Source organism: Gobio gobio, assembly GCF_949357685.1.
Source record: "Gobio gobio genome assembly, chromosome: 11".
NCBI classification, from domain to species: Eukaryota; Metazoa; Chordata; class Actinopteri; order Cypriniformes; family Gobionidae; genus Gobio; species Gobio gobio.
Genome location: NC_137104.1, coordinates 1,249,712 through 1,265,147, shown reverse-complemented (window position 1 = coordinate 1,265,147; position 15,436 = coordinate 1,249,712). Strand labels below are relative to the sequence as shown.

General features: G+C 44.3%; 1 protein-coding gene across 1 annotated transcript in view; it reads left to right on the top strand.

The window, feature by feature from the left end:
* Window positions 1-7,203: 7,203 nt before the first annotated feature.
* epha10 (EPH receptor A10) overlaps window positions 7,204-15,436 on the top strand; it is a gene marked incomplete at both ends in the record, with an annotated part of 230,214 nt that continues 221,981 nt past the window's right edge. Inside the window, one exon of the mRNA XM_079829729.1 lies at window positions 7,204-7,282. Coding sequence (XP_079685855.1) covers window positions 7,204-7,282 — 79 coding nt within the window. The remainder of the gene's footprint in view (window positions 7,283-15,436) is intronic.

Below are 15,436 nucleotides of genomic sequence, written 5' to 3'. Positions count from 1 at the left end.
ATAGGCACGCATAGACACGCATAGACATGCATAGACACGGATAGACATGCACAGACATGCAAAGACACGCAAAGACACGCATAGACACACATAGACACGCATAGACATGCATAGACACGGATAGACACGCATAGACACGGATAGACACACATAGACAGACATAGACACGGATAGACACGCATAGACACGCATAGACACGGATAGACACGCATAGACACGGATAGACACACATAGACACACATAGACACACATAGACACGGATAGACACGGATAGACAGGCACAGACACGCAAAGACACACATAGACACGGATAGACACACACAGACACGCATAGACACGGATAGACACGCATAGACACGTATAGACATGCACAGACACGGATAGACACGGATAGACATGCACAGACACGGATAGACACGGATAGACATGCACAGACAGGGACAGACATGCATAGACACGCATAGACACGGATAGACACGCACAGACATGCATAGACACGCACAGACACGCATATACATGGATAGACACGCATAGACATGTAGAGATAGGCATAGACACGCATAGACACGGATAGACACGGATAGACATGCATAGACACGCATAGACACGCACAGACACGCATAGACACGGATAGACACGGACACGGATAGACATGCATAGACACGCATAGACACGGATAGACATGCATAGACACGGATAGACATGCATAGACACGGATAGACACGGATAGACATGCATAGACACGCATAGACACGGATAGACATGCATAGACACGGATAGACATGCATAGACACGGATAGACACGGATAGACATGCATAGACACGCATAGACACGGATAGACATGCATAGACACGGATAGACATGCATAGACACGGATAGACACGGATAGACATGCATAGACACGCATAGACACGGATAGACATGCATAGACACGGATAGACATGCATAGACACGCATAGACACGGATAGACATGCATAGACACGGATAGACACGCACAGACACGCATAGACACACATAGACATTTGCATGTCTATGTGTGTCTATCTTTAAAAAAATGTTTGTTCTGGCACTGACGACACTGCAAACAAATGATTTTCTTACATCCTTAAATCAGATACATTTACTGGAGAAGATATTAAGTCAAATAAAACGAGAACAAAAATCCGTCAGTGGAGTCAAATCATCATATTTTCCCTTTGAGTGTTTATTTCTCTGACTCACTGATATTTGCTCTTGTTTTAAGCACAAACTCACTTTCATCAAACAAGACTTCATTCCGTATCTTCCCCGGTAAATGTATCTGATTCAAGAATGTTATTTTAAATGACAAAGATACTGTGAAGGAGTTCAAATAAGAAGTCTATCTCCTGTTTCGCCAGCAGGTAAATGACAAACAGCAGTGTATTTCCACTGATCTCCTATCGCTGACGCTGTGTGTTCAGATACAAAGCAACCAAAGGCCACGCTTTCCCTGCCATCCGAATAAAACATCTCTCGACAACACACACACACACACTTCGCCCAACGACAGTCGGTGCCGTCCATCTCCATAATCCACCGTCACTATGAGAGAAAAGCCTATCTAGGGTGATATTTGAGGAGAGCAATGGTTGTTGGCTAGCCGTAAGTCCTCTTTGGTAAAGGATATAACTGGGATTATGTCCGCATCGCTCCGCCTTTAGAACAGGGAGATGAATTCGAGCTTGAGCATCTCCAAATGTGGCCGCCGGGATCATGCTAATATTTATGATTACTTAGCCCAGGTTCTTATCTGCAAACTGCCACACTGCACCCGGAATAATTCTGCTCTACCGCAATATCTCACAATCGATTTCTTCTTTAAAGGAGACAAAATAACACAATATTAGGCCAGTGGCTTCAGTGCTTTGCGGGAAACAGATGATGGTTTGGGGGGGGGGGGGGGGTGTTGAAAAATGGGAGCATTACATCATGATGATTGAGTGACAGGTGAAGGCCTAAATATTATTATTATATTGGAAAGTTACATAAGCAATCACACACATACAAACTTAAAGTTTTCTTGCCTTATCATTTATGCACTGTATCAACATTTTAACTAATATTAACTGAATTTAAATGTATGATTATAACATTATTGAACTATTACACTGAAAAACTCATAATAGACTAGCATTCGTCTACATTCCACTGGCTGAGTTTGAAGTAGATATAGCTACAGACCGGAGAACACGACACACGGTGAACTCCAGCAGTGGGTGGCGCCTCCAAAAAGGGGCGGAGACTTTGACTTTGACTTCCGGCAAATGGTGTTGACATAAAGTGGGGCAAAAAAGTATTTAGTCAGCCACAAATTGTGCAAGTTCTCCCAGTTAAAAAGACGAGAGAGGCCTGTAATTTTCATCATAGGTACAATTCAACTATGAGAGACAGAATGAGAAAAAAAATCCAGAAAATCACATTGTCAGATTTTTGGCTCTCATAGACCTGTAACTTCTTCTTTAAGAGGTTTAAGTTTTTCTGCAAAGGGACCAGGACGACTGATCCATGTAAAGGAAAGAATGAATGGGGCCATGTATCGTGAGATTTTGAGTAAAAACCTCCTTCCATCAGCAAGGGCATTGAAGATGAAACGTGGCTGGGTCTTTCAGCATGACTATGATCCCAAACACACCGCCCAGGCAACGAAGGAGTGGCTTCGTAAGAAGCATTTCAAGTTCCTGGGGTGGCCTAGCCAGTCTCCAGATCTCAACCCCATAGAAAATCTTTGGAGGGAGTTGAACATCACTGCTCTAGAGGAGATCAGCATGGAGGAATTGGCCAAACTACCAGCAACAGTGTGGAAAAACCTTGTGGAGACTTACAGAAAACGTTTGACCTCTGTCATTGCCAACAAAGGGTATATAACAAAGTATTGAGATGAACTTTTGTTATTGACCAAATACTTATTTTCCACCATAATTTGCAAATAAATTATTTTAAAATCTGACAATGTGATTTTCTGGGTTTTTTTTCTCATTCTGTCTCTCATAGTTGAAGTTCACCTATGATGAACATTGCAGGCCTCTCTCATCTTTTTAAGTGGGAGAACTTGCACAATTGGTGGCTGACTAAATACTTTTTTGCCCCACTGTACATTTCAAGATAAAAGTTTATGAATGAAACTGTGAATTGATCTTACATAAAATGTAGGCATGTGTTAAATATTAATAAATATGTCTATATAGATAAATATATATTTTTATGTATTATGGAGATCAAACGTTCATCTTTGTGGAGTGAGAGAGGAGCTCAGGACCTCTCGTCCCCCCGTGTCGGAAGTTACCATTAGAAAAGTATCTGGTGTTAGAGTTACGGATGGTTAGAGGTTAGTGTTTTAGCCCCGTCCTAAATGGCACACTTCACATGAGCTTGCGGTCTTGTGGACTTATAATGGCCATTGGGGACCCGGAACTTCAAACTTGGGGGGATGAGAGATCATGAGCTCCGAGGGTGTTAGTATTTTGTCCCCGGGGTCAGCGCATGCTGAGGGTCACAGAAGTCGCCAACTTTCTGCAGAGTCAAGAGCTCCAGACCTGTTTTTCAGGGGTTAGTTCCAGTGAAAGGAACTCTTAATGCAAGACATTTTGGACAATTTCATGCTCCCAACTTTGTGGGCCCAGTTTGGGGACGGCCCCTTCCTGTCCCAGCATGACTGACCAGTGCTCAAAGCGTCTCCATAAAGACATGATGAGGAGTTTGGTGTGGAGGAACTGGAGTCCTGACCTCAACCCGATAGAACAGCTTTGGGATGAATTAGAGCGGAGACTGAGAGCCAGGCCTTCTCTCCAACATCACAAATGAAGAATCCCCATAAACACACTCCTAAACCTTGAGGAAAGAAGAGCTGGAGCTGTTAGAGCTGAGACTCCATATTAAACCCCACTACGGATATATATATATATATTGCAGATCTTTATTCCGAGTATTTAGTAATACACTAACTAAATACACCTACTCCACTTGAAGGCTGCAGACCGACGTTCCTTTTCTTCTCCGTTGTTTCCACCGCTCCACATCCACACTCACATATAAACCCCAGTTCCAGTCGAGTCTCAGTGAGCTTCAACACAGTGACCTTCAGAGCGTCTCTTTGGCTCTGCTGGTAATTAGAACAACAGCCCTCGTTAGCCAGCGACTGTCAGGCTCCTGGGATGTTGTCGTTTACCCAGAAGCTTCGCACACCGGTGTGAGCTAACACGGTTATACGTGGAGAACATCAAAGTGCAGATGTGTCATGTGTGCAGAAATCATTACCCACAATTCCCTTCTCGGCCTCAGACCAGGCCCGAAACACAGAGACTCTTTACGGCGTATGTCATCTTTTCAGCAGGGATGAAATGATTCATTCCCCTCGTGTCCGTTTAAAAGAGTCTGCAGCCGCACATTAACACCTCCTCAGCTCACTGAGTACACACATCCGCTTTTAGGGAGTAAAACAGCCCAGCTGGGAATAACCCCCTCTGATTGGCTGTAAGGCCGAGTGTGTGTGAGTTGGTCCCATGAGATCGTCGAGTGAGTACACACACATTACAGTCCTGTGTCACATTAAAATTGCTCTTGTAATAGCGTCTTTAGTCGCTTTCCGTCCTCCCCTCCCTTCACCCTTTCTCTCCGTTCCTTTCTTTTTCTCCCGGAATGACTGTGAAAATAACCTCAGAACAAAAGGTCAAGTGAGCGTGTTTGTGCTTCCCTGCACCCTTCATTTTTTTATTTAAGGGCCAGAGCGATGGAGGTGGCCTAGCATGAAATTGTAATGCCGTGATAAACAATAGGTGCCCGCTCCACGTTTACACAGATGTGTGTGTGGGTTCTGCGTAGGTGATGCGTGATTTCACATCAACCCTGCAATCATGTGCGCATATTGATTCTGAGCCGGATGTCTGGGATAAAACGCGTATGTGAGCTGTGCAGTTTAAACAGTATTATAACATCCAAACCCTTACGTATTCCTGTTTCAGGGGAACTCGATTGCCGCCTTCAGGAGGACTGAGCTACAGGCGACACGGAGCTGGCATGACCACTAAAGTTTCACTTTTATGCAAATGTTCAGCGACTACCAATGGGAATGAAGACAGTGAGCGGTTTCCTGATTTATCTCTAATTGTGGACAATAAATGATTGGATCTGAGATATACTGAATGTATTGTGTGCAGTTTTGGGGGAAAAGTCACTTGAGTTACGTAATAATATTACTTTTCCAAGTAACTAGTAACGCATTACTTTTCAAATTTACAAGTTACTTTTTCACATTAATTTGACTGACAGCTCATATTGAGAGTTAGTGCAGAGGTGTGTGTGTGTGTGTGAACATGAGGGTTATTGTAGTTCTAGACTAAATGTGAGCATTTATTTATCTCACTTGCACAATAAAGATTCTGTCCTCCTCAAAATGAATAAAATCAGTCAAATGCAAAACCTCCAATAATTAAATGTTAAATAAAACAACAATTTTTATGCATAATCTACCTTTATATTTCATTGATCAATGTCTTGCTGCTGACCTTTGATGATGAAAATTACTAGATTTTGTGTTTTTATTGGTAAAACTTTTTTCTCCTGCATCTATTCCTCCATTATCCAGAGCTGCGCCCTCTAGTGTTCATGAGGGAATCTGCATCTTTACCTCAGCCTGGGGCGCATTATTTACATTTTGGTATGAAGAGATCTTTACCGTTGCACAAAAATATAACTTGTTTTGTTATAAACAAAAACAAAAACAAGCCCAGGTGAGAAAAAGTAACGCAAAAGTAATGTAACACATTCCTTTTCTTAAAAAGTAACTAAGTAACTCAATTAGTTACTTTTTAACGCAATATTGTAATGCATTACTTTTCAAAGTAACTTTCCCCAAATCTGTCTGTGTGTGTGTGAATGCAACTTTTACTACTGTATATGTAACGGAGGTGAGCTAATAGTTGCTGTGCGAGTAAACCTCACTCCTCTGATCTAAAGAGATGATCTAGTGACTGACACTAGGGGTTTCAGCCTTTAGCCTCATTATCAGAGCGTCTGACTCTCATGCCGGTGGACCTGGGTTCGAGTCCCGCTTAGAGCGGGTGGTTTCGAACAAGAAGGGTTAAATATACATAATTCTGATTCAATGCTCAGATCTATTAACCAGCCCTGGAAAGGCTATTTTGCCATATTTACAGGATAATCAATAAGCAACATAAAATGTAATTGTATAATTTCTGTGATTGTTTTAAAGCTGTCAGAACGAGCCAGGAATATCAATATTGGTTTATGCAATGATGTGTCTTTTTAACCAACACAGTTAGTTTAAAACATGTTTGAAAAGAATCATTATTTTGCAGTTTTCTTTGTGCAGAGAAATTGCACTTACATTGCAATACATTAAAATGCTAAAATGTGACCTCATAATCTCACGGGTATATCCGTGACCATGGCAACAATACATCATTTGGGTCAAAATTATCCATTTTTCTTTTATGCCAAAAATCATCAGGATATTAAGATCATGTTCCATGAAGACATTTGTAAAAGTAGTAATATACAATGCTACGGACTTTATTTGGACAACTTTAAAGGAGATTTTCTCAATATTTAGATTTTCTTGCACCCTCAGAAAACAGATTTTCAAATATTGTCCTATTAAACCACACATCAATGGTGATTATTTATTCGGATGATGCATTACAAAAATCAGTTTTGTGGTTCAGGGTCACTGATAAAAAATATTTTGACATTTGAAAATATTCACTATATTACAATAAAATATAATACTTATAATAATACCGCAGCACAAAAAAAATCTTAAAATCATTGGAATGGGATCTGTGTCATTGTTGCATGAGATTTTTATTTAATAAAACAATAAATGCCGTGTAATCAGTTGAGCTCGTATTGTGAGCTGAAACAATAACTACATTTCATCATTTCCAGCATGAAGGGGGCGTGACTGTGTGCGGTGGAATTTTATCAGACGTGATTCGATTGGCCCGTCGCTAATCCCTTCTCCCCTGCGAAATCACATTCCATTGGACGTCCCCGCTGTCAATCACACTGTGTTAGCCCGCCCACCCGCGCCGCCAAATAAGGCAGATAGTAGCGGTGTGTGTGTGTTTCAGTAGCCCGGACGCCTCGCGCTCTCATCCCGCACTGGAGTCAAGCGAGCTCGGCTGCGACATGACCAGAGCCCCGCGGACCTGGACATCCAAACATGGAGCAGTTTAAAGCTTTCCTGTCGGTGCTTTGGATATTATTGCTCAACAGAAACGAGGAGTCCCGCGCGGAGGAAGGTATGTGTCATCTTTATGAGGTGAAGTGGAACTCTCTCTCTCTGCAGGTGTGTGTGTGTGTGTGTGTGTGTGTGTGTGTGTGTGTGTGTGTGTGTGTGTGTGTGTGTGTGTGTGTGTGTGTGTGTGTGTGTTTTCATATGAGATCTCAATGCAATGCAAAGTAAAGTTCATACACAGATACAGAAGCGACAGAATCACTGATGCTTCTGAATGAGGAGAAGCGCTTAAATCAGAGGCACCTGTGTGTGTGTGTGTGTGTGTGTGTGTGTGTGTGTGTGTGTGTGTGTGTGTGTGTGTGTGTGTGTGTGTGTGTGTGTGTGTGTGTGTGTGTGTGTGTGTGTGTGTGTGTGTGTGTGTGTGTGTGTGTGTGTGTGTGTGTGTGTGTGTGTGTGTGTGTGTGTGTGTGTGTGTCGGTCAGGGGAAATGTTACATGATGATTAAACATGTTACATCGGATCTCAGGATGCTACTAAAACACACGCTGTTGTGTTTTAAAACAGAAATGTCAATATAATAACACTTTTTATAATATGGAGATTAAAATCAAGATGGAAAACATGACTTTTTTTGTTGTAATTTGTCATTTTTAAGCTGTTTTTCTTTATGTATAGTACAATTCGTCATCATTTGAAATGGGTTTTTTTTGTAATTTGTCATTTTTAAGCAGTTTTTCTTTCGGTGTAGTACAATTCTTCATTTTAAATGTTTTTTTTTTTGGGTAATTTGTCATTTTTAAGCAGTTTTTCTTTCGGTGTAGTACAATTCTTCATTTTAAATGTTTTTTTTTTTGGGTAATTTGTCATTTTTAAGCAGTTTTTCTTTCGGTGTAGTACAATTCTTCATCATTTTAAATGTTTTTTTTTTTTGGTAATTTGACATTTTTAAGCAGTTTTTCTTTCTGTATAATAAAATTCTTCATTTTAAATGTTTTTTTTTGTTGTAATTTGACATTTTTAAGCAGTTTTTCTTTCGGTATAGTAAAATTCTTCATTTTAAATGGTTTTTTTTTTAGTAATTTGTCATTTTAAGCAGTTTTTCTTTCGGTATAGTACAATTCGTCATCATTTTAAATGTTTTTTTTTTTAGTAATTTGTCATTTTTAAGCAGTTTTTCTTTATGTATAGTACAATTCGTCATAATTTTAAATGTTTTTTTTGGGTAATTTGTCATTTTTAAGCCGTTTTTCTTTCGGTATAGTACAATTCGTCATAATTTTAAATGTTTTTTTTGTTGTAATTTGTCATTTTAATAAAATATTTTTTTCGTAATTGTCATTTTAAAGCTGTTTTTCGTCCTCTATAGTATAATTTTTATGTTTAATTTCTCTTCATGTTATAGTTTTTTTGTCATGATAAGCAGTTTGTCCTCATGTCATGTTAGCGGTGTGTTAAACCCCAGACCTCTGGCTGCTGCTGCTGGTGGGATGATGATGATGATGATGATGATGATGGTTTTCCGCTCTTGAAAGCTTCATCAGTTTTGATGCCAGGCTGTCGCATTAGGCTCAGGTGAGGTCAACTAAGCGTCCTAATGAGTGGCATGGCACAGAGAGGGAGAGAACAGATAATAGCGGCGTCCCTTCAGGCTCTTTGGCTGTGCTGGAGAAGCCCAGCTGAGCGCTCACACACACACACACACACACACACGCCAGCCCTCGTCCTCTGCTGGAATGCTGGTCGACTGGATTAGAATGGTCCTCTTAATGAGTGTTTTGACAGCGGTAAAGCGGTGTGTTCTGAAAGGCCGCTGGTTTCTGATGGAGCTGAACGTGTTCTCGCTGTACCAGAAGCTCTTTGTCCAGTTCTGTCCCAGTCCTGCTGCGTACGCCGCTCTCTCTGTGTTCTCTCAGGTGGGATTCAGCTCCGTTATTCACCTGTCTAATTCACACACACCTTCATTTCCAGACTCGCATGCCATTCATCTGCACTCGGCCCAATGTTTGGGGTCAGTCGTTTTTAATTCAACTCCTATTTTCAACAGTGACAACATTTATAATGTCACAAAAGATTCTATTTCTTTTGAACTTTATTCATCAAAGAATCCTGAGAGATAAAATGTATCAGTTTGACTGAAATCTGTGGAGCGTCTGCAACAATGTGTCGGTCAGGGGAAATGATACATTACATCTGATGCTACTAAAACACACACACACACATCTCCGTCACGACTGGTGTGGTTAAAACTGAAATTACAATATAAACACACTTTAGTGTTATAATATGGAGATTCAAATCAAGATAGAAAAGAAAATTAAAAAAAATAAATTGAGACGTTTATGCATCATCTTCAGCTGAATAAATATTTCCATTTATATATTTTTGGAATATTTAGCCGAAATATTTGAAAATCTGGAATCTGAGGGTGCAAAACAATCTAAATATTGAGAAAATCTCCTTTAAAGTTGTCCAGATGAAGTCCTTAGCAATGCATATTACTACTAATAATACATTTATGATATATTTATGGTAGGGCGTTTACTAAATATCTTCATGGAACATGATTTTAATATCCTAATGATTTTTGGCATGAAAGAAAAATGGATAATTTTGACCCATGGGTCAATGACATGATTCCGAATTAATTATTTTCCCAAAAAGAAAATGTTTTTATGAATACTTGTCACATATCAAATTGATCTACAATATTTCCTTTTATAAGATACTTCAAAGACCTAACACGTCATGTGGTGCCAACGGCAAATTTACATTTAAAACCATCAATTCCCACTGCAATTGCAAAATAAAGTAAGAAATATAAATGTAAACCATTATATAATGTATAAAAAAAAACATAACTCCTTATGGAAAATTGTGTTCTGAACACGAAAAGTGTCTGTTTATATGAATTGGACTAAAAAGGCAATACATAGAAAAGGGAATTTACCATGTGATATGCATTTTACAATGATTCATATGTATATTATTTTAAATGAATATATGGTCATTTTCTGGGTGCTAAAATCAGAAATCTTGTTTAATAATGAATCAATGTGACACTGAAGACTGGAGGAATGATGATAAATTCAGACACTTTACTGTATATTCACATAGAGAACAGCTGATCTACTCTGGAGTGTGTGTGTGTGTGTGTGTGTACAGCTGATCTACACTGGTGTGTGTGTGTGTGTGTGTGTGTGTGTGTGTGTGTGTGTGTGTGTGTACAGCTGATCTACACTGGAGTGTGTGTGTGTGTGTGTGTGTGTGTGTGTGTGTACAGCTGATCTACACTGGAGTGTGTGTGTGTGTGTACAGCTGATCTACACTGGAGTGTGTGTGTGTGTGTGTGTGTGTGTGTGTGTACAGCTGATCTACACTGGAGTGTGTGTGTGTGTGTGTACAGCTGATCTACACTGGAGTGTGTGTGTGTGTGTGTGTGTGTGTGTGTGTGTGTGTACAGCTGATCTACACTGGAGTGTGTGTGTGTGTGTGTGTGTGTGTGTGTGTGTACAGCTGATCTACACTGGAGTGTGTGTGTGTGTGTGTGTGTGTGTGTGTGTACAGCTGATCTACACTGGAGTGTGTGTGTGTGTGTGTGTGTGTGTGTGTACAGCTGATCTACACTGGAGTGTGTGTGTGTGTGTGTGTGTGTGTGTGTGTGTACAGCTGATCTACACTGGAGTGTGTGTGTGTGTGTGTGTGTGTGTGTGTGTGTGTGTTGGGTAGGTTTAGGGGCAGGGGCAGTGTAAGGAGATAGAATATACGGTATAAAAACCATTACGCCTATGGAAAGTCCCCAGAAAACATGAAAACCCAACGTGTGTGTGTGTACAGCTGATCTACACTGGAGGAATATTTCACTGTTTTACTGGAGTTATGATCAGATTCATGAGCAGATGAGACTCTCAGAAACATAAAAAAATATCCCAAACTATTGCATGTCATAAGGCAAGCAGTCCTCATTCCTGACCCCTCAGCCCTAACACACCCTGGCATCTCATTGTGTTCTGCTGTTGCTGTGCCGGTCAGAGCGTTTGAGGGCACTCAGAAGGCGTCACGCGCCTGTCATCCCCATCCACAGATCCTGCACGCCATTGAATGTGTTCCATGTTAGTCTGGGCTAATGATGCCGGTCCGACCGGGGACTTGTTGAAGCCGCGTGTGGTTACGGTGATTTGTGAGGTTGGCGGCGTAACCGCGACTTTAAGAGCGGGATGAGACGGCTGTAGGGCTGGGCAATACGGCTGAAAACTGTATCACGATTTAAGGGTTTCATATAGATAATTTTTTTATGATCTATTTAAAATAAGATATTTTACCTTTTTATTTTAAACTTCCTCTGATTATAATCCGCTCAGTTATAAAGGCAGAAATGTCAACACTACCATGGAAAACACTCAAATAATTAAAATATAAACAAGTCTAACATTTCTAAAGTCTAAAATTTCTCTTAACATTAAGGTGCAGCCTCCGTTATTTCTTTAGCGTTTAGATGCGTTGTCATAAGGCACTGATGCAGAGTAACATCACCTCTCCATGTAGTTTCAAAGGCTGAATCCGAAATCGCCCCCTATACCCTACATAGGGCAGGGCACTATTAGAGGGGACAGCCATTTGTGGTCCGAAAAAGTGGACGTTATTGAGTGCACTCATTCTATCCCACAATGCACCGCAATAATGAGTGTACAGCGGCTGTCTGAATTCACTCACTCGTCTTCATTCACTCCTTCAAGTGAACTGTATTAGTGGACTACAGTAGGGAACAGTGATTGAGGGTTTAGGGGGCGATTTTGGATTCAGCCAAAGTCAAGAATAGCACAACGGCGAGCGCGTCGAGTATAAACACGCCCCAAACCAACGAGGAGGAGGAGCCTGACGAAAGTATAAACACGCCCCCAAACCAACGAGGAGGAGGAGCCAGACAAAAGTATAAACACGCCCCAAACCAACGAGGAGGAGGAGCCAGACAAAAGTATAAACACGCCCCAAACCAACGAGGAGGAGGAGCCTGACGAAAGTATAAACACGCCCCAAACCAACGAGGAGGAGGAGCCTGACGAAAGTATAAACACGCCCCAAACCAACGAGGAGGAGGAGCCAGACAAAAGTATAAACACGCCCCAAACCAACGAGGAGGAGGAGCCAGACAAAAGTATAAACACGCCCCAAACCAACGAGGAGGAGGAGCCAGACGAAAGTATAAACACGCCCCCAAACCAACGAGGAGGAGGAGCCTGACGAAAGTATAAACACGCCCCCAAACCAACGAGGAGGAGGAGCCTGACGAAAGTATAAACACGCCCCAAACCAACGAGGAGGAGGAGCCAGACAAAAGTATAAACACGCCCCAAACCAACGAGGAGGAGGAGCCTGACGAAAGTATAAACACGCCCCAAACCAACGAGGAGGAGGAGCCAGACAAAAGTATAAACACGCCCCAAACCAACGAGGAGGAGGAGCCAGACAAAAGTATAAACACGCCCCAAACCAACGAGGAGGAGGAGCCAGACGAAAGTATAAACACGCCCCAAACCAACGAGGAGGAGGAGCCTGACGAAAGTATAAACACGCCCCAAACCAACGAGGAGGAGGAGCCAGACAAAAGTATAAACACGCCCCAAACCAACGAGGAGGAGGAGCCAGACAAAAGTATAAACACGCCCCAAACCAACGAGGAGGAGGAGCCAGACGAAAGTATAAACACGCCCCAAACCAACGAGGAGGAGGAGCCAGACAAAAGTATAAACACGCCCCAAACCAACGAGGAGGAGGAGCCAGACGAAAGTATAAACACGCCCCCAAACCAACGAGGATGAGGTGTGTTCGACATCGGCTGCGGATGGATGCAACTGATCGGCGAGAGTAGCCGCGTGCAGGCGGAGGAGCTGCAAACACAGACGTGAAGTCGGACACTTTCTGCTTCCCGAGGTGACGCTCGCGCTGTGTTTGCACACTTTATCAGCTGAAGTGAAATAAATGCAATATTTGGCAATACACAGATGTTTCAGAGACATTATTGTCATGTAATACTTTATGCACTGCTTAATACAGCGTGTGTTTTTACAAGAATAAAGTTCAACATATAAGCCTACACTATCAATGAAGTGGGGTCTATGTTTTTAATCAGTTCTATTTTGATAAACATGACAATATAACATCGCGACTACATGAAAGGAGGTTCTCTTACGAGAGGTTCTCTCGTATTGCGTAAGTTCCTTACGCTACGGGAAAGTATTCTTTCTTCGAGATTTCTGAAAAACCCAAAATTATCCTTAATTTTGTAACATTGTCAACGCAGTGCGGCAGCCTGGCAGACCATAGCAGGCTATTCCAGCGTGCTATTGGCTGCTCTGCTGGCAACTGCAGCAGCCTATCGGTGAGCCCGCGTGACGTGGCGACCAATGAGGGCGCTTCGCGCCCACCTGGCTTCATTTGCCTACAGGTGGGGCGTGGCCACGTGTATATAAGCAGGGCTCACGGGCTGCATATTCGATTTTCTTTTCTTCAGCGAAGCCCTTCGCATCGCTGGATCTGGAACCCGCCGCCATGACCGCGCAGACAAGCAAGCAGAGGACAGCGCCTGAGGAAGCCGGCAGCATCGCGCCACCTTCAGCCATCCGTGCCTGCTCTGCTATCCGGCAGCCCATATCCTTTACGCTCAAGTGTTGTCGCCGCTGCGTCACACTTTTCACAAAAAGAGCCGAGCGTTTGATGCAAAATGTCTCGTTCCACCTGCGGCTCGTGTCACGCGCAGCTCAGCTCCGGGGACCGCCATGTGATCTGTGCTCTCTGCCTGGGCCGTGATCACGCCGCCGCCGCCGCACTTCTCGCCGGCGGATGCCCGGAGTGCGAAGAACTGACGATGTCGACCCTGCGGGCTCGACTCGTCCTGTTCGACGATGATATCCCTCCAGTCCCTGCTACGCCGCGCAGAAAGAAGCGCCGCTCGCAGCAGACTCCGGAGTTCGCCGAGAGAAGCTCGCCGGAACCTTTCCCGTCCGCTTCACTCTCGCCTTCCCCGCCCCCACCCCAGGCCGCCATTTCTGTTGCCGCCTCCGGGGATGAGGCGGATGCGGCCGCGGAACGCGCCGACAGCTGCTCCATCATGGCTTCCGACAGCGAGGACTGGTCTTCCGCATCCTCTTCAGTCCGGGGCTCCGGACGCTCTCGAGCGGGTGAGGACGCCAAACTTTTGCGCCTTCTCACCCGGGCTGTCGAGCAGCTAGGCCTCGAATGGGCCCTGCCCAAGGTGGCAGCGCCGAACCGACTTGACGGATGCTTCCTAAAAAGTCGCCGCCGTGCGCCCACCTCCAGGACTGCACCCTTTCTGCCAGAGCTTCACGAGGAGCTCGCAAAGTCCTGGAACGTGCCATTCTCCGCGAGGGTCTCGTCTCAGGCTTCTTCGACGCTCTCACAAGTTGACGGCGCGGCTGAGAAAGGCTACAACGCTATTCCTCCGGTGGAAGAGGCGGTCGCAGCGCACCTTTGCCCGCCTTCCGGTTGGCGCTCAAAGGCTGCCCTCCCGTCTAAGGCCTGCAGAGTGACGTCATCGCTGATCGGCCGCGCTTTCGCTGCCTCCGGTCAAGCTGCGTCTGCTGCCTCCGGTCAAGCTGCGTCTGCTCTGCACTCTATGGCCGTGCTGCAAATCCTCCAAGCTAATCTCCTCCGCGACCTGGACGAGAAAAGCTGTGACGCTGAGTTAATCACGGATTTGCGAAGCGCGACGGATCTCTCCCTTCGCGCCACCAAGACCGCAGCACAGGCCCTCGGACGCTCTATGGCCTCCCTCACAGTAGCTGAGCGCCACCTCTGGCTCACGCTCGCGGACATGCGAGAAACAGAGCGCGCGGCCTTCCTAAATGCCCCGCTCTCTCCGTCTGGGCTCTTCGGACCAGCGGTCAAGGGGATCGTCGACCGTTTCTCCGAAGTGCAGAAAACGACGCAGGCCATGAACCTTTTCCTGCCTCGACGCCCTGGCGCTAGCAATAGCTCCGTTGCTCGCCGTCCTCGTGACCAGCCAGCAACGAGCTCCGCGCAGCGCCCAGCGCGGCCCCCTTCGTCTCAGCGAAGACCGAGCGGCCGCCCCAGATCGCGCTCTTCCAGCCGTGGTAAGCCGCCTCCACCTCGGGGCCCCCGGCCTAGGATCGCGCTGAAGCCCGAGCCTCCAAAGTCCTCCTAGCCAGAGGCAAGAAACGACGGTTAAGTCCCGCCGCGGCCG